The sequence below is a fragment of the Xenopus laevis genome, chromosome 1S (genome assembly GCF_017654675.1).
Source record: "Xenopus laevis strain J_2021 chromosome 1S, Xenopus_laevis_v10.1, whole genome shotgun sequence".
In the NCBI taxonomy this organism is placed as follows: Eukaryota; Metazoa; Chordata; class Amphibia; order Anura; family Pipidae; genus Xenopus; species Xenopus laevis.
In genome coordinates, this window is record NC_054372.1 from 58,173,824 (window position 1) to 58,194,359 (window position 20,536).

Below are 20,536 nucleotides of genomic sequence, written 5' to 3' on the forward strand. Positions count from 1 at the left end.
GTTGTTAATGATCATTAAACCTTTGCAAAAAAAAAAATTTGTGGGATTTTGCACATTTTGTGTTATGCTCATCAATGATCACCTAAAGGCTAGAATATCATGCTGTGTTGTATACAAGTGGAAAAAAAAAACCACTAAATCGTGTGAGCAACTTTTAAGAGTAAGACTATTTTTAAGTTGAAAAAGCTAAACAGCTAGAAGCAATATAATTTTTAATCCTATGTATTGGATTAAAAAATTGAATGCAAGTTTTAAATAAATACCTTTGCATATGTTAGACGTGTTTTGCCATTTATTTTTGCCTTCTACTTTGACTTGTTTAAAAGCAATAGTGATGACTTCCAATGGTAAAACAATGGGAACATCTAATGATCTAGCAATGAGGATGACATAACATTATCTAGAAATTTGAATGATATCCAATGTTCTAGCAGTGGAGTTTAGAATCCAGTGGTATAGAAATTGACACAATATCCTTTGCCCTGTAGCCAAACAGTGCCCAATGGCAATGTATATGGAAAAAACTGGATGGTCTAGCAATTGAGATAACAAACAAGGGAGACACAGAGTGGATAATAGTCAATGCTCTACCAATGGAGATAACATCCAAATGATTATTAATGGAGATCAACTGCTCTTGAAATAGAAATAATATGCCAAGGTCTGGCAAGATGACACTTTATATCGAACCTAAGAAGTTAGCAATCAATAAATCTATGAAACAAAGTTGCTAACCAGTGTTACAGGATAACCATAGATCTGTGTGCTGAAGAACAGACTCTGCTTACAGGCCTGCTGCCTCCATTGTAGTCTTTTCACATAATTTAAACTGTGAATGTTGATTGTGAATTGTATTTTGAAAATTAATTTTTAATGTACCAACAGTGTCAATAACCGTTAAGAGAATGAAAAACCCCGGTCTTGACATCTAAAACAACCTAATAAAAATAAATCTGTTATTTCAAGACCTATGTTCTTCACAATACCTCTAAATCCATAGCTGGATATTTGCGACCTTTATTTTTCCCAAGACATTTTGTTTTCCCTTCTTCTAACAGTTGACACCAGAAGCCTTTTTGTGGATTGAATCTAAAATTACAAGAGGTATAGTAAGTCAAGCAGAATTTTAAAAAATAGCAAATTCCTATCTTCTAAAGCAGATGTAAATAATATATCTTATTTACTGCAGTCAGCAAAGTCTACTAAAACTCAACTCACTATAAAAAAAGGAAATTTGATCAGACTCCCAAACCTGAATCCTTATAATTTACCAATGAATCTGATTGAAAAAGTCGGTGTGGGAAAAAGTCACATCAAAATAGAGACTTTTGCTATTTGATGCTTGAACTGTGCGTCTTTTTGGAGATGCCGCCTGAAAAACACTTTTTTTTTCAGATTATTGAAAGAAAACCAGATCAAAACACTTAAAGATCATGAAGGCAAGAAACATCTTCAAATTGCTAAAGGGACACCTGCCATTGATTTTTACATGACGTTGACAGGTTTACTGGATTATTTTTCGGATTCTGATCTGTAGGAGCTTTCAATCATAATAAATCTCAAAAAATCTGAGGTTTCTTTTCTTTAAAAATGTTAGTTTTTTTCTCCTTAAAAACTTGACCAGAAAAAATTGAGGTTTAATAAATAGACCCCTAAATGTCAGTTTTTGCAATATTTTAATATTTTGTAATATTGTAGTTCAGTTAGTGTTCTCCTGTGCAGTTCTAGAAAAAATAATATTTACTGGAAATGCTTAGAGGGTTTGCAGACTTTAGAACTGCAGATATTCAGCTCTAAACATTTTATTTTGTACACAACAAGAAAATTAAGGCAGTTTCAATTTAGCACTTACTGACACTAACTGGTTCTGTAGCGCCCATGACGGGCAGATAAAATGAATTACCAGCTCACTGATAAGCCTCTGACAATGAGCTGTTCAAAAGAAGATACTTAATAAAAGGAAGAGGTTTGTTTATTTAGATAAGGAACGCCAAACGAAGGGCCCTGTTTATAAATGGAGGGGGAGGAGGATGTTCAATTAAAAAAAAAAAAGCTTTTATTAGGGCTTTAGCAATGCAAAAGATTATGAAATTATGATTTTTTTTTATTTTAAAGTATAGGCAGACTGCATTTTCCTAATTATTGTACTCGTTTTTTCCAAAAGCGTATGCTGTCCTTTTAACAATATAGCTTTTATGTTCCTTGGAAGATTAAGCCAGCACTATTCAATACATACTGTAGATATTTCAAGATGTGTCTTCTCTAACATGACTTTGCAATGTTATGTGTGGTGGTCTCTTTGCTACTATGGCTGTTGTAAAGTGATGGAACCAACATCATTTAATATTCATATGGACTTGTTATATACTACTCTGAATTACGTCTTCTGTCATTCCACAGCAATGTTGTAACTACAAATATATGAATTTAATGCAATATGAATTTTTAAAGGAAAGTCCACTTTTGTAGTGAATTTCAAATTTCAATAATTTAATTATACAGTTCTACCAATTTTCCATTTAGTATCTGAAAGTTGATAATTGCTTTTGCTGTATCTATTAATATAATGTATATATCATAGCTGTTCACCTTTTCCATGTAATGGGTCAGTTTTCCAATATTCTATACATTTTTTAGCCAGATTATAATATAATATGATGTCATACAATAAAGTATATGGACCCTTTGGTCAGGATGAGGACCATAAATAGCTACCATTATAAGATCTGCACGGGCTTCCAGGTGGCTAACCTGATATATAAGATACAGATGTGTGTTTTCAAGTTTGAATTATTAACATTTTAAATGTTTCCACTGCATTGTAGCCTACATTGTATACAGTATTTATTCTGCATAGCAGAAAGCAACAGATCACTGTTAAGATGAAAAAAGTTTCTCAAGTAAACTTCGGCTGCCCTTGGCTAAGCCCTATATTTGTAATTATTCTGAGCTGTATATCATATTTTGCAATTTACTGAAGAACAGAGAGAAAGGCTTTGGATAATTTCCCAACATGGCTATAAAAATATGCTGACCCACTTAACACTCATATTCTCTATCACAGAGTCGTTCCAAAAAAAGGAATGATTGAACGTTTACAGAGACAGTTATCTCAGACATCATTAGATAGTACACCTACTCTATCTATATAGTAATGTTTTCTTTAATCTCCCCAGGAGAGTACTTAGCACTCTATGCTTGGAAAATAAAGAACAAATGTATTTCTAAACTATACCCTCAACACCATTTTCACGTATAATAACAGTGTTTCCTTTGGATAAGACAAGATATTCTCATTCAAAGGCAATAGTGAATTATGATGTTTCTGTGTAATGAACTAGACTGTAAATATCAATTATATTTTATGCAGGCAATATAACAATTAGTTTAGAAGAACATCTCAACAAAAAGCTGTGTAAATAAAAACGCATACTTACATTAAGGCCTCTGTATAATTATAATGAGGAAAAACACCTAAAAACTTCTGGACCTCGTCCATTACAGCAGCAGGTTCACTTCTCAGATGTTGTCCATCAATAATAAGCAGCTGTAGAGAAACAATTGCATATTTAGTATTTACTGCTTCAGTGGTATTTATAAAATAATATAACAACATAAACATCAGCTGATTACACAGATCCATTTTTCATAAAGTATGCTGTATCATTATCATTTCATGGGTTTCTCAACACCTATGGTAAGGCTGATTGACCTTCCAAAACTTGATTTTCCAGAATAGAAACCTGACTAGCTATTGCCTTATGAGATACAGTGGTCATTCTAGAATCAGGTAAGGTAAGTTGGCATTAATATCTGCATAACATATATTTAAAAGTTATGAACAATGTTATTGGGAGTGAACTCACAAATGTATATGTGGGATCCAGCTGCACATGCCCCAAACCTTCAGCTTGAGGGAGGTTGGGGAAACTTTGACTTCACAAGTAGCAGGCTGGCAACTAATGACCTAGAGGTGGGCATTGAAAGTACTGTTTCTATTTTTGCAGATGATACTAAATTGTGCAGAACTATAGGTTCCATGCAGGATGTTGCCACTTTGCAGAGTGATTTGACTAAGTTGGAAAACTGGGCAGCAAACTGGAAAATGAGGTTCAATGTTTTTGTAGATAACAAGTTGTCTAATTCTGGGCAGTGTCATTCTGTGGCTACTAAAGCAAATAAAGTTCTGTCTTGCATAAAAGGGCATTAACTCAAGGGATGAAAACATAATTATGCCTCTTTATATGTCCCTGGTAAGGCCTCACCTGGAGTATGCAGTGCAGTTTTGGGAAATAAATGAGCTGGAAAAGAATGCAGAGACGTGCAACTAAACTGGTTAGTGGGATGGAAGACATTGGAAGTACATTGGATGGAAGTACATTAGATGACATTATAGACAAATAGCAGGGGACCTTTTTACCCATAAAGAGGATCACCATACCAGAGGCCACCCCTTCAGACTTGAAGAAAATAACTTTCATTTGAAGCAACGTAGGGGGTTCTTCACAGTCAGGACAGTGAGGTTGTGGAATGCACTGCCGGGTGATGTTGTGATGGCTGATTCAGTTAATGCCTTTAAGAATGGCTTGGATGATTTCTTGGACAGACATAATATCAAAGGCTATTGTGATACTAAACTCTATAGTTAGTATAGGTATGGGTATATATAATTTAATTAAAAGTAGGGAGGGGTGTGTGTATGGATGCTGGGTTTTCATTTGGAGGGGTTGAACTTGATGGACTGTCTTTTTTCAACCAGTTTTTACTATGTAACTATGTAACTAGACCAGTTTAACCAAAGTGCACCATTTTGGTTGCATAAATATTTGCACAATATGTTTAAAATAATAATTGATAAGCTGCAACAATTCCAGTGATTAGAGACACATTTTTATATAAAATACAGCAATATGAGGGGCGTGGCCTGACGCTGTACCTGTGCAGTCGCATGTGTTGAGAGCTCCCGAGACAGAGGCCTCCAAAGCCGAGATAATTGCGATATATTAAGATGACTAAACGTGGGAAACAGAAGGCGAAATCCCCTCGACAAGAAGCACCCTCTAAGAGCGGAATACCATCCTTCTTTACCGCCAAGGAGGGTAATGGCAGTCAGAAAGACCGCCAGCGGCGGCCATCTTGGGAAGCCGGCCTAGATGAGGAGGCGGCCCGGGAAAGCGGCAATTCTACCTCCACCTCCACGACACCTCGGCGCAACCCACAGCCGGATGACGGTGCAGTCTCCCCAACACACCACACGGCAAGTACTGTTGTTCCTCATACGCATATTGCTGAGGGTTCTCTGGAGTGGAGCAGTGGCGACGGTGGGGAGTGGGGCAAGGCCCAAGAGTCGCAGGCCTCACAGTCAGAGTGCTGCGCGGCCCGACCCTCCGACTGCTCTGAGGCAGTGAATATTCACCAGTCGCAACCCCCACTTCATGGCTCCTATGCTTTGGCTGAGTCGCTAACTGGGGCCATTGACCAAGACACGAGGGGGCGACCCTTAATGGCGGACGCTGTAATGGCACAATCACACCTGCCACCTACACCTGATGTTTATTCCGCGGATATGCAAGCCATTAGGAGCCTTATTGGCAACCTCCCCACGAAAACTGATTTTACCATGCAGATGGCTCAGTTGGAACAATCTTTACGGGGTGAGATTACGACTATTAATAAACACATCCAACATTTGGGCGCTAAAGTAACAAGGCTTGAGGATCAACATGGGGAACACTCCAAGAAGGCGGAGTCCATGCAAGCAGTGATTGACGCCCAGTCACGGCAACTGCTCCAGTTACAGCAGCACCTAGATGACCAGGAAAACAGGAGCCGCCGGAACAATATCCGCATTAAGGGCTTGCCAGAAGCTACAGGGCCGGAGGACTTGCGTGTCTCCGTCCAGGACATTTTCAATAGTTTACTGGGTCGGCCAGACGGTACCCACCTGGAAATGGACCGTGTTCACCGGGAACTACGGCCTTTCAACCCGGAGGCTAAATATCCAAGGGATGTCATTTGCCGGGTCCATTTCTATGCGGAGAAGGAGATGATTATGCGGAAGGCGAATGATAAAGGTGAAATTGACTTTGATGGTGCCAAGCTCAAGTTGTTTTCTGACCTCTCCAAATACACGCTAAGGCAAAGGAGAGCGCTTCGCCCGTTGTTGCAGGCCATGCAAGACAAGGGTATCAAATACCGGTGGGGCTTTCCATTCGCCTTAATTGCATCTGATAGAGGGCGTACGGCGGTGCTGCGATTCCCAGCGGACTTGGAGGATTTCACGAAACGGCTCGGCTTACCCAAGATCTCAGTTCCGGATTGGAATCAACTTGCCTGGGACCCGCAGAGGAGACCACCCTGAAAGTTTGGAGCCTCCGACCTTGTCTGAGTCATCGACCCTTCTTTACAGCTCTACCCAGGACTGTAATATTGGCCAGGACTCCTGTTTGCCTATCCAGTGCCTTGGCCGACTCCCTCGTTGGGATACCTGTGTGACTGTACTAGTAATCGATGGCAGCTCTTCCACCGTGATCTGGGAGACGTGAGATATTAATGCTTATGCCTTTATATCTAACTTGTTAGTATCTGTCTTTTCTCCCTCCACTTCTCTCCTTTTGTTTTGCTGTCTGCAACTTCATCTGCCTATCTCAATGCTCTGTATGTTAGATCTGAGAGAGGGTCCTGTTACTTCTGCTGTTACTAGGTCTGTGCCTACTATATGTGCCTACTATATGTGCCTTTTATAATTGCTACAAGTGGCCTGATGGTGGGTCTGCACGGGAGGCCTTAGACTGCCTCCATTTCTCTATATCCTTAATCATCCTGAGTGACAGTGCGTGTGCAGGGGCACCTCAGGCTCCCGAGTATTTGTGACTCTCAGATGCCTGTTAGCCTTCTCAGTAGCGATCCCCCACGGTGCTATGCCTGTTTCCTATTTTTCTAGTTAAAAACTTTTATTTAGAAAACAAAAAAAAAAAAAAAAACAAAAAAAAAGAAAAACAAAACAAAAAAAAAAAAACAAAAAAAAAAAAATGTTATTCCAGTTTGTACTTGGCGGCTTTGGAGGCCCCTTTTCCTCTTACACACCCCTCTCTAGTGTGCTCTCCAGTCCGACATGGTACTGGCGCCCGACCTTGCTCCCCACACTAGGGAAAACATGGGCATGAGACCCGTGATCACAGTTGTGTACTTAGTTTTTTGTTTATTGTTTGTATGTGAAATCCCGATTCCCTTGACACAGTTCCAACTAACTCATCCCCCGAGTCTGAGGAGTTCATGCCCTGCAGTTTGGTTTTTGGTAATTTTGGATAATGGCTAATATTAGAATCTCCACTCTAAACTGCAGAGGCATGAACACTCCAGAGAAAAGGTCACAATTGCTATACGAAATGCATAAGTCTAAAACAGATATCCTACTTTTGCAGGAAACGCATTTTAAGGAAGGGCATAGGCCTGTGTTCACCAACAAATACTATACTACCTGGTTTTTTAGTGACAATCCTGATGCTAGGACAAAGGGAACAGCGATAGCTATACACCGCAACTGCACCCATCACCTGATTGATACCAAGAAAGATGATTCGGGGCGTATACTTGCAGTAAAAATTGAGATACAGAAATCTGTTATAACCATAGTCAATTGTTACGCTCCGAATGTTCATCAGCCCCAATTCTTAGAGAAGTCGTTTCAATTTCTGTCCAATTTGATGGAGGGAGTTGTGGTTGTGGGGGGTGATCTGAACATAGCGCTGGAGCCCCTATTAGATGTATCCACTGGGAAATCGAGTATCCCCTACCGCCAACTGAAAAAAGCTAAAACTATGCTACATTCCCACCAATTAGTGGACAGTTGGAGGTTTCAACACCCGACCGTTAAGGATTATACCCATTATTCTATTCCACATAACCAATATAGTCGGATTGACTACCTTTTCATCTCCCATCATGTCCTGGATTGGGTTAGAAACACGGAAATCGGGGCTCAGACTTGTTCAGATCACCACCCGGTCCATTTAGATCTGGATGTCCCTGACCTTCCCATACGTGCTTGGTCTTGGCGACTTAACGAATCCTTACTGGATGATGCCCCTTGTCTTGCTGAATTAAGAGAGGTAATTTCTAATTTTGATTCCGATCATAAAGAAGACCCTACCCCGTGTCTAACTAAATGGGAAACTCTGAAGTGTATGTTGCGGGGCTCGTTAATTAAACACGGAGCGAGACTTAAGAAGCAACGGGCTAAGGATATGCAGGAGTTAATCCTTAAAATTCAATCCTTGGAACGATCCCACAAACAATCTCTGTCCCTACAGGTATTTGGTGAGTTGACTAAGGCTCGTCAGGAATTACTAGCCCTCACTCAACAGCGATATAAGAAATTCATTGAACGGTGTAAGGGTCGGTTCTATGAGATTGGTAGTAAATGTGGGAGTTTACTAGCTAGACAGTTAAAGAGGAAACATTTGGCCACCTACATTCCTCATATTAACACTCCAGATGGCTCGACCACTCACCTCTCCTCGGAGGTGGCGGAGACCTTTAAGCAGTACTATCAGGCACTATACAACATCAATAACCCCGCCGCATCCAACATTTCCCCACAAATGTTGGATTATATCAAACACTCATCTCGCACAACGAATCACGACCCGTCCCTGCAGGAAGCATTAGCTCAGCCTTTTACAGCAGAGGAACTTAAGGCAGCCATTACCACAACTCCGAGTGGAAAGAGCCCGGGTCCCGATGGTTTCTCAGTGGGAATATACAAATCACTGGGTGGGAGTTTGGCCCCGGCAATGCTAGCAGCTTATAATTCTATCTCAGATCTCTCGCCTCCTTCCCCGGCATTCTTGGAGGCTACCATCACCTTGATTTTAAAACCGGGTAAAGACCCGAAGAATTGTACCAGCTATAGACCCATTTCGTTGTTGAACGTAGATACCAAATTGTACGCAAAATTGCTGGGTAACAGAATTAAGCCGTTGTTGAATGATTTGATACACCCAGATCAGGTGGGTTTTGTGCCCGGGAGGGAGGCGAGAGATAATACCTTGAAGGTCTTCTCTCTTATACAGACTGTTCAAACGGGGAAAATCCCGGTGCTCTTATTGTCACTAGATGCGGAGAAGGCCTTCGATAGGGTGAGTTGGGCCTTCCTTAAAGCGGCAATGCTGCAGGTGGGATGGGGTGAGCGGTTTATCTCTAAGGTAATGGCCCTTTATACTGTTCCCACTGCTAGGATTAGAGTTAACGGGATCCTGTCTGAACCGTTTAGTTTGGCGAATGGGACGCGTCAGGGGTGTCCCTTATCTCCATTGTTATACATTCTGGCGATGGAACACCTTTTGCAAGCAATTAGATCGAATCAGCTGATACTGGGGCCCACGATTGCGGGCCAGGAGGTCAAGACTGCCGCATTCGCAGATGACCTCTTAATATTTCTTAAATCTCCATTCCTATCCACTCCGCCCTTACTTGCGGAATTGGCTAATTTTGGGAAGTTCAGTAACTTTAAAGTAAATGTCACAAAATCTGAAGCTTTAGATATTTCGCTGACCCCGGGAGAAGCCAGGCGAATACAGGAGAACTTTCCGTTTTCCTGGCAGTCTCATTCGCTTAAATACTTAGGCATTCAAATCCCCACAGATCTGAGCCAGACGGCAACATTGAATTACACTACATTGTTAGCCCAATTGAAACAAGATATCAGTTCTTGGGGGTTGTTGCATCTGTCATGGTTTGGAAGGATCAACGCAATAAAAATGGTTATTTTGCCAAAATACTTATATTACTTCCAGACCATACCTCATCCACCGCCCCCAGGGATGATCCAGAAGGTTAATACTGTTCTGATACGATTTGTTTGGGACAACAAATCGCCGAGATCAAAAAGGTCTATTCTATTTACCCACAAAAGGAAGGGAGGCTTGGGGCTTCCAGATTTGCATTCTTACTGCCAGGCGGCCAATTGCCAGCGTATAGTGGACTGCTTCCATCACACCACTTGTAAACTATGGGTAAAGCTTGAGCAAATCCAGATGAAGCAGCCCATAACAGCGCTCCCTTGGCTGAAAGTATCTGACAGACTTAATAGACAACTTCTCCCCCTAGTTACACAACTTACGCTCTCTGTGTGGGATAAATTATCCAGATCGATCGACATCTCCAGCAACCCGGGACCTATGACCCCGCTGATTGGTAATCCTAGTTTCCCTCCAGGTACTTTGAGTAAGGGGTTTTTACATAAACATGGGCGAGACACTTTGCCATTTACCTCGGTCAGAAGTTCCAATGGCATAGCCCCCCTTCACGATATTGTTGGTGAGCCAGGGAACTCTTTCTCCTTTCAATTTATGCATCACCAGTTAGTACATTGGTTCCAAACACACTCTGACAAGGTTAAGTTATTAACGGATACAACGCCATTTGATGAGCTATGCCTAGCTAAGACCCCACCACAACATACCATCTCGCAGATTTACAATATCATTCGCAATCTGAAACAGTTACAATTACCTGGTTACACTACGAAATGGGCAGCTGATATCAAACGCAACATTACCGAGAAAGAGTGGGACGTAAGTTTTAAGCTAACACATACGATGGCAACAGCCTGTAAAGCGCAAGAGACGAATTACAAAATTTTGTCCCGATGGTATCGGTGCCCGGTGGTCCTTCATAAGATGTTCCCAAACTCCTCTAACAAATGTTGGAGGTGTAATTTACATTTAGGGGATATGCTGCATATGTGGTGGGAGTGTCCTATGATTCGAACCTATTGGGTCGCTATTATAAAATGTATCTCTAAAGTAACGGCTATGGACCTCCCCATTGACCCTGGGATGGCACTTTTATCAATACCTCCTCCACAAACCATTATTGTGCGGAAGGCATTGGTTGCATTCGCCCTAACGGCGGCAAGATCAGTTATCCCCAGATATTGGAAACAAAGTGTTACCCCGCCCGTAGGGGACTGGATAAAGGAACTAAATTCAATCATGCGCAATGAAGAATTGCTCTCCTATTCCAACAAAACTCAGGATAATTTTGTCTGTACATGGTCGACGTGGGTAGTCTTTAGGGAATCGCCTGATTATACTAATATGCTGGTCAGTTAATGGCATACTCTGTTCCTATGTCCCTCTACATTTATGTCCCAGACAGTTCAGGGTGACCTTGTGACAACTCATAGGATGCTAAATACTCGGGTTTAGTATTCCCCCTCGTTTGCTGAGAGGGGAGTTAAAGGTTTAGCATGGGAACTGTGTCCCCCCCCCTTCCCCTTGTTATTGATGTATACCGTGCATGCATGTCTCTACTTTGAGGTTTGTGGTTAAAACTTTCTGTACTCATTGCCATGGACACTATAAATGTGACTGAATCTGCAATTCGATTACTACCTTGCAACGTGCAATAGTCCATGAATGTTTCTTCCAAGATATGTATGCATGTAACTCTTTTATATCAGTCATGTTGTTTATTATGTGTATTTTGTTTTTTAAAAAAACGAAAAATAAAGAATATATAAAAAAAATACAGCAATATTAATTAATTTGGGCAGTTGTTTCTGACTAAAGTAATTAAAGCACTGGCTTTAACTGAGGTGTGTTATTGAAGGTTAAATAAATTGGAGTAAAAATTGGAGTTTTCCCCTAAAAAACTAACCAGAAAAATTGAGGCTTCTTCTACTCTAAGAGAGTAGAAATGGGTAGTACCAAAAGATATCTTTGGGGCAGATTTATCAATGGTCAAAGTGAAAATTCAAATTTTGAATTTAAAAATGTGAAGTTTATTTTAGTGTAATTTGACTAGAGAATAGTTAAAATTTGATTTGAGTTTTTAAAAAAAATTCTAATTTGAATTTCAAAAATGTATCATGTACTGGCCCTTTAAGAATTTTAATTAGACTATTCACTACTTTAAACCTGCTGAATTTCTGTTTTAGCCTATTGGGGGATGTCCTGGAATCAATTTAGAGTTGTTTCGTGGCATCCCGTTTTTTTAGATTTGAATTCGATTCGAGTTTGCAGGTCAAATCCCATTCACCTGAATTGAAAAATGTGATTTTTTGAAAACATTTCAAAAATCGCCTAAATTCTACCCTTGATAGATCTGCCCCTTAGTTCAATCCCACTGAGCACCCTTTGACAGTTTTGTTACAATGAGCAGCCACCAGTGTGAGAAATATCCAATGTGAACTTGCGTGATATTGTGCTACAAGTATTGGTGTACAAATTAGACACTTCATCTATTTCATCAATAAATCTACCCTTTCTAGTTAAAAACTACTGTCACCCATGTTTCTTTGTCAAAGTGAATATTTTGAGAACTATAGTTCAGCCTGGAGACTTTTCCTATCATACAGTATGCAAGTGCCCATCTCAGCTGAGGTGAGAAGATGAATGTAGAATTGCTGGAAAGGTAACCCAAAGTATCTATAACACTACACTCATTTTCATATAGCTGTAAATGGCTACTATGTAATCTAACTTTAAAAAATTTGCAATTTAAGCCATCTCATTTATTAAAAGAGATAAAAGAAAAAGGGCTAAAACAGAATTGTAATCCGGTATTGTAATCTGCCACAAGATGGCAATATAAGATGAGAAATGGCAAGGAAAACATTGTAAAGGAAAGCTCAGATACATTTGCATTTTAGTCAATAAAATCTTTCAGTTTTGAGATAAACTGCCTTATAAAACACAATGCTTCTATACAAAATATTTTGTAACCGTTATATTTTTGTGCTTGTATGTGCTTAGTGTGACTGTAAAAAGGCTTCCATTTGTAATGGCAGAAATCTGATATATACAAATTAATGATTGGAGAATATGACCTGTTTAGCAAAAAATTCACCAAATTAATTGAAATCTATGGGCAGCACATTGCTTTTGATGCACAACTTTTTTTTGACCCATTGGAGTCTATCAGTGTCTTTTTCACAGTGAAACCTGGTGAAATATTTTGCTCATCACTAATACAAAGACAGATGTACAGAGTTGTTAGGTTTCCTCTGATCTTGTCATCTGATTGACTTTACTAGCCACGCACCCCTACCATGTCATCTGTTCTAAAACATCATTATTTCTCATGTATTCATACAAATACCCAGCTTGTCAACTTCACTATATTCCAGTAAACTGCCTCCGTGTCATGTATTATATTCTTGCAAAAATGTATTATAAATAATGCAAGAAGAGAAACAATAATCCTTTGATGGCACATAAAAAGTGTAAAAAAATGAATAAGCCATCACTCAATTATAAGATAACTGCCGAAATATAGCAAATAAAGCTACACAAGATAATTTTTAGATTTGGTCAAATAACCAAAACAAAATTCTGGCTGATTCAGAAATCAAAGTTTTTCCTGTTACAAGTATAGTATTCTTAGATAATCCCCCCACCTCCCAAATGGCTCTGGATCTCTACAATAGGGGGCAGATTTATCAAGGGTCAAATTGAAAATTTGAAATTTCAATTTTTTTATGGTCAAAACTTTCAAATTCATCTAGGGTCTTCTTCAAATTCAATTCGAGGTTTTGAAAAAACATTCAAATTCGATGTTCGAGATTTATCATACATAATGGCCCTTTAAGAATTCTACTTTTCGCCACCTAAAACCTGCCGAATTGCTGTTTGAGTCAAGGGGAGAGGTTTGGAGTTGTTTGCAGCCTTCATGACATTCAAGTTTTTTTCTAAGAAAAAACTCGAATCAAGTTTTTTTAAATTCGAATAAATTTCGATTGGAGTTTTCTGAGTTTCAAAAATTCTAATTTTTTTAAATAAATTTCAATTGGTTGAATTTTGAATTTATGGGAGTTTAGGGGAGTTTTTAAAAACTCGCATGAATTCGATAAATGTGCCTCTGTATCTTTGTATTTAATAATAAGAGGCCTAAAAAATTGAATGGCAAGAAAAGAACTGCAAAACTTTTGTTTTCGAATGCTAGTTTAAGAAAAAAACTGCAACAGAATATTCCCATGCGCATTTTAGCTCATAGAAAAAGTTGAACACCTGAAAGAATGAAATTGTTCCATTAATTTTCAATGAGGCTGAAATACTTGTTGTAAAGGACAAGTTTTAAAGGAGAACCAAACCCATTTTATTAAAATCCCCTACCCCCCTACCCTACATAGACCCTATGGATACTTTTCCTGGTTTTCTTCTTTAATAAATGGCAACTATTCAAGGTTCCTAAGACTATTCTCAAGTATATTCATACTTCTGTTTTTTCTCGAATTGTAAAAAAAACTAAAACTCAACTTTTGATAAATCAGTCCCTAAATGTCATTCATAGTTGTGAGAGTGGGACCTACTCTTATACATGAACTCAGTCCGCTTAAAGTTCCCTCTGTGGTACAATCAACCAATAAATATTTTGTTTTCTTTCCTGCAGCGTCTTATATTGAAACATGGAATAACATTTCTTCTATTTTGGTAATGCAGGTTTATTTTGCATTTGTCCTTTGGATCTTATTTGGTGTGCTCTGCACTTTGGAAGAGCAATCACTCTTGCTTGATATTTTAAGATAAAATATATTGACAATTTACCTGGTTTTCGTGAGCCATTTTTCATTAATGTGGTGACAGGTTGCACAGTGGTTTTGCATTTATGCAAATATGCATTTTTTTGTAGTACAGTGCCTGAGAATACTAAGCAAGGAGCTCCATACACAGTAACTCCTTACACACCAAGCCCAGCAGCTAAAAAATGATAATATATTATTAAGAGAAAGCCATTTACACTAATGAAATATTTGCTTAAATTATGAATACTTGCACTACAAATGACAAAAATTTAAAAGCTTCCTACAGTTATATAAACAATTGTAAGTGTTCCTACCAGTTCAATCAATTCTAGCATCATCTGGATCTATTTTAGTGCAACAGAAGGGCAAAATGGCTCTATATTGGGGGGAGCAAGGAGTCCACATAATCTACCAAAAGCTCTTGGCTAACGAATATCCAGAGACACCTATGACTAAGTGCCAGATGGTACGAAACGCGTAAGGTGGGCCATGTGGGGTCAGTATGTATATAATTTTTAAACATGAATTCTAATAAATAAATTGTTTTTACTGAATACAAGCCTTAGGATATATATATATTTTGATATAAAAAATTTTCCTTAACGAATATCCAAAGACACACAAGTTTGTTTCCAAATTGCCAAATAAATATGGGAGGTCTTATTCTGAATCACAGTAGACTAGTGTTTTGCTTTGTACATATATGTATGTCTTACTATGTAGCACTACTTGCTTACGCATTACTGTACATTCTTATAATATGGTACAAACAGGAAGAAAGAATGTCCCTGCTCCGTGGAGCTTACAATCTATTGTAAATGCCCTGTGGACTAGTTGACCTGATATCTATCAGATTTGGGGCAGATATCTATAAAAGCACATTCAAAATATCACTCTACTTCTAGATGCCATTCACAATATATAAAGAAAGTGTAATGTAACATAGGCTGATGCACTACTGTTGACTAGGGATGTAGCGAACCGCCGAGTATGTGTTCGCGAACGCCGTTCGCGAACACCGGCAAAAAATGCGAACAGTTCGCGAACTGTTCGCGAACTTCGAACATCCGAAAATCGTTCGATTAGAACGATCGTAGGATTTTTAATCGTTCGATCGAACGATTTTCGTTCGAATCAAACGAAAATCGTTCGATTTTAGCGATCGAATGATCGAATGGTCGAACGATTTTGACGCGAACGCCTATTGGCGAACGTCGCGCGACGTTCGCGAACTTGCGGCGGACGCGAACAGCCGATGTTCGCGCGAACAAGTTCGCCGCAGAACAGTTCGCTACATCCCTACTGTTGACTGCAATCAACTTTATTCCATGCTCATCTTACAATATGTTTGAGGAGCAACCCCTTTTGCCAAATTTTAAGGTTAGAAAGATTGAAAACACCTTTAAGTAACAATAGGTGCATATTACCAAGCATACATGATTGCTACAATCACAGGGTAATATCCCAATCTGGGACTTCCAATCTGTAGTGTACAGTATATATAGAAGAGAGTTGGCCTACTCTACTGTATATGTGGTCCTAATAATCTGGATATGGAATACCCATTAACTTACAGAGGTGAAGTCAAAGGGTCATAATATGCAATAAGTTTGCCTTTTTTAGTGTCAAAATAAAACAAATCTTAGTGATCATTACTTTGGTCTTTTTACAAAAACATGAAATAACATTTGCAAGGAACCCATATTTTCTTTTTTTATACAGCTATGTATAATTCAATATACAATATACTCCATACACAGTGTTTTGCAGCTCATCCCTTGTTCTGCTCTGTAGACTCTGTTCATTATTTTCAGAATATAAGCTGCGTGCGCCTAAAGGTCTCTTTTTATGAAATTTCTTCTCTGGGGAAAAGTTTTTTTTTTGTTAAGGTAACAATGTATTTCAGTAGGAACACAGGATTCATCTCCAGATGAAATTAGATATTTGGCAGGACATGGGTAGAGCACTTGTAGTTGCAGATGTATAACAAGAGCAGCCTTTAAACTGAAAATATTACTTCTGCTGATTAAGCAAGTGCAAGGAGAATGTCCACTGGGATCTGAGCTGCATGCTAAGGATCAATAGCAAACTCACTGAACAGTTATGTCCCATTTGGCCCCCTTAAAGTGACTGACTAACTCAGAGTTAGAGAGCTGAAAAGTTGTGTTCTGGCTATTTAGAAAAAAAATGTGTATTTTGCCCAGCCTATCGATTTACCCAGTTTTTATTTTTTCACTGAACTATTCCCTTAACCTTTAATAAGGTTGTTAACCTTTAAATAAACTTTTTGCGTTCTGTAGAGATTGATATTCTGAGACAATTTGCAATTGGTTTTCTTTTTTTATTATTTGTGGTTCTTAAGTTATTTAGCTTTTTATTCAGCAGCTCTTCAGTTTGTAATTTCAACATTCTGGTTGCTAGGACCCAAACTATGCTAGCAAATATGCATAGATCTGAATAAGGGACTGCGATATGAAAAGGGGAAAGCCTGAATAGAAAGATTAGTAATAAAAAGTAGCAATAGCAGCCTCAAAGTGCATTTGTTTTTTAGATGGGGGTTGGTGATTGCCAGCTGAAAGCTGGAAAAAGTCAGAAGGAGGAGGCAAAAAAAAAAACATAGAAAAAGAAAAAAAAATTTAAAGTTGCTTAGTTAGCCATTCTGTAACATACTAAAGTTTACTAAAAATTTTTAGTAAAAGTTTTTAATGGATACATTTATTAAAAATAGCAATTGAAAGCAGTGTTGCTTTCCTTTCATCATTGCTGGACATGACTCTTGAAACATTGTAGCTAAAGCCAGCTCTCTTTCAGCTGGGCCTGTTTAGGATGAGCAGTGCAAGGAACAGAAAGTAGTGGACAAAAATAGCAATTGCATTTGCAAATAGGTGAAGTTCTCCATTGAATCTCATTGCTATATGTATATGTGCTCCACGCCCCCCCATGCATAAAATGTTACTGAATAGGCCAAAATATGATACCTGGGAAGGTGGAAAATAGGCTAGCCATCTCTCTATGTGAGATGCATACCAGCCAGGCACAAGACATCTTCTTTGCAGCATTTGGAGCTCTAAGGGTGCATTCTGATCAGCACTAATCACTTCATAGAAGCTAAATTTTAATGCAGCTGGATCTTCATGAGATCTCTGATGCTGAAAGAAAGACATTAGCGGAAGAAAATCATGTTACTGAATGCTTAACAATCATACAGTAATTTTCATCCATGCATGAACATTAGAAAATAGGTCCCCCCCTAGTAACTAGTGCTTTAAGGGTTCTTACTTTTTTTTGTTCTGCAATAAAACACAATACTAAACACACAAACAGGCAGAATATAATGAAATCAATCAGTTGATGCTTTAGGAGGTGCTCAGATGCCCCCCAAATAGTTCAAAAACTATCTGAGTGTAAGAGTCCTTCATTTTATTCTAAATTAAAAGGACAAAACCCCTGTTACAGAGAAATTGTGTTTGTTGTGGGATAATTGAATTGAAGACATTCTTTAAATTCTAAATTGTCCTTCATTTTATAATACTTATTTACTCTTAGAATATTATCAGTTTATATCTGAATTATAAACCCAAAATTCCTATGTTCTATATTGTTATGTATACTCATAAATATATAGTCTATACATGTACGGGACCTGTTATTCAGAATGCTCGGAACCTCGGTTTTTCCGGATAACGGATCTTTCCATAATCTCGGTCTTCATGCCTTAAGTCTACTAGAAATTAATTTGAACATTAAATAAATCCAATTGACTGGTTTTGCTTCCAATAAGGATTAATTATATCTTAGTTGGGATCAAGTACAAGCTACTGTTTTATTATTACAGAGAAAAAATAAATTGGATTATTTGGATAAAATGGAGTCTATGGGAGACAGCCATTCCGTAATTCGGAGCTTTCTGGATATCGGGTTTCCAGATAAGGGATCCTATACCTGCATTCTCATCTGAGCTGCGGGTTTTACAGCATAGGTTAGAAAAGTTGTGTGTCCCTAAAAATCAAATTAGTTTGCAGATCCAGTATCTGAACCAATCTGATTGGCCACACTTGCTGTAGTGTTTACTCTATATTAAACGCTTGACCTGTACAGACTCAACCTGGCAAGACGACTCATAGAGTTTGCTATTCTGGCTTCTTCCTTTTCTACTTTCCAAACTCAATAGTCAAATGGCTCTTAAATAAGCTGCCTCTCTAAGTTCTTAACTGCTTGGCAGAAAGTGAAGCATATTCCCTATGCCTGTATATACTCACAGCTGGTGGTTAAGATTCAGCTCCACCAGCCAGAAGCTACAAAACTAATAAACCCCCATCTGCCTGCACTGTTAGTTCTGACATCAACATACTAGCTGGGTGCCATTCCATTTCATAGCTAGCTTTCAGTAATATTTAGGCTTGCCCCTCTAGCTGAAAGTTAACTTCTAGCTGATTTTATTTTCTGGTTCTTCTCACTTCATTTCTGATAGCTTAGGTTATTTACCAAAGTCCGATCTTTTCTGGTCAGACTTTTAATGGGGGAAAACTAGTATTCTAACTCAGACCTGCCAAGTTCATGTAGACGTCAATGGCAGATGTCCCATTGATATCTTGATCTGAGCTGGGGTTTGTTCATCAACTCCAAAAAAGTTATCAGCGACAAATTAAACATTTTCACAATTTTATTGAGTTTTTTCCCGCACAAGAAATTTTCGAAAAAATGTATTGATAAATAGAGGGGGGAGGGGAAGTCAGTGCGGGTTTAATCAGAGTAGTTTTCAGGTAATTATTTGGATTGGATTTTTGGATTTCGATAAATAAATAGGGATGTCGCGGACTGTTCGCCCGCTAACTAATTCGCGCGAACATCGACTGTTCGCGTCCGCCGAATGTTGGCGAACGTCGCGCGACGTTCGCCAATTTGGGTTCGCCTTAGCTGGCGCTTATTTTTGACCTCTCACCCCAGACCAGCAGATACATGGCAGCCAATCAGGAAGCTCTCCCTCCTGGACCACCCCTACACCCCCTGGACCACTCTCCTTCCATATATAAACTGAAGCCCTGCAGCGTTTTTTCATTCTGCCTGTGTGTGCTTGGAAGAGCTAGTGTAGGGAGAGAGCTGGTTAGTGATTTGAGGGACAGTTGATAGTAACTTTGCTGGCTAGTAATCTACTTGATACTGCTCTGTATTGTAGGGACAGAACTCTGCAGGGATTTGAGGGACATTTTAGGTTAGGTAGCTTTGCTGGCTAGTAATCTACCTTCTACTGCAGTGCTCTGTATGTAGCTGCTGTGGGCAGCTGTCCTGCTGCTGATCTCTCATCTGCTGACTGCTGCCTGTAACCCAATAGTCCTTGTAAGGACTGCTTTTATTTTCTTTTTTGTTTTTTTACTTTGCTACTATAAGAGCCCAGTGCTATTAGTCTAGCTGTGTTGGGGAGTGGGACTGGTGTGCTGCTCCTCCTAGTAGTTCACCACTACCAGCACCAACCAGAGTCAAAATTGTTACAAAGTATCTTATTTGCACCTGTTAGCTGTTCTGAGCTCTTTGCCAAAAGCTAATTAAGTTAGAAACTGTTTTTTTTCTGGCTGTTCAGTTCAGAGAAAAGAGGGACTTTCCAGTACAAAAGAGGGACAGGGGGTTGAGTGGTCAAAAGAGGGACAGTTGGGAGGTATGCAAGTGCCACCTAGCTGTGTGAGCTTTTTCACATTCTGTCTAAATAACAATAATAATTCTGTGTCCGTAAACATCACCTGAGTGATACAGCAGCAATAATATATTCTGTATCCACTACTGTATACGTTGCCCTTGCAGGCATTGTTTGCCCAGTCTTTAACCAAGTGCCACCTCGCTGTGTGAGCTTTTTCACATTCCGTGTCCAGAAACATCACCTGAGTGACGTAGTGTGATTTCTGCCCTTTACAGCACAAAACGCAGCGCTGTGTCAACAATGTATTTTTCAGATACATTTTTGCCCTTGATCCCCCTCTGGCATGCCACTGTTCAGGTCGTTGCACCCTTTAA

At 39.1% G+C, this 20,536-nt stretch overlaps 1 protein-coding gene across 1 annotated transcript in view; it reads right to left on the reverse strand.

Annotated features, from left to right (window-relative positions):
- ndst4.S (N-deacetylase/N-sulfotransferase (heparan glucosaminyl) 4 S homeolog) overlaps window positions 1–20,536 on the reverse strand; it is a 147,446-nt gene that overhangs the window by 14,944 nt on the left and 111,966 nt on the right. Inside the window, exons 11-13 of the mRNA XM_018243367.2 lie at window positions 17,509–17,679; window positions 3,438–3,547; window positions 987–1,089 (exon numbers count right to left, since the gene is read on the reverse strand). Coding sequence (XP_018098856.1) covers window positions 987–1,089; window positions 3,438–3,547; window positions 17,509–17,679 — 384 coding nt within the window. The remainder of the gene's footprint in view (window positions 1–986; window positions 1,090–3,437; window positions 3,548–17,508; window positions 17,680–20,536) is intronic.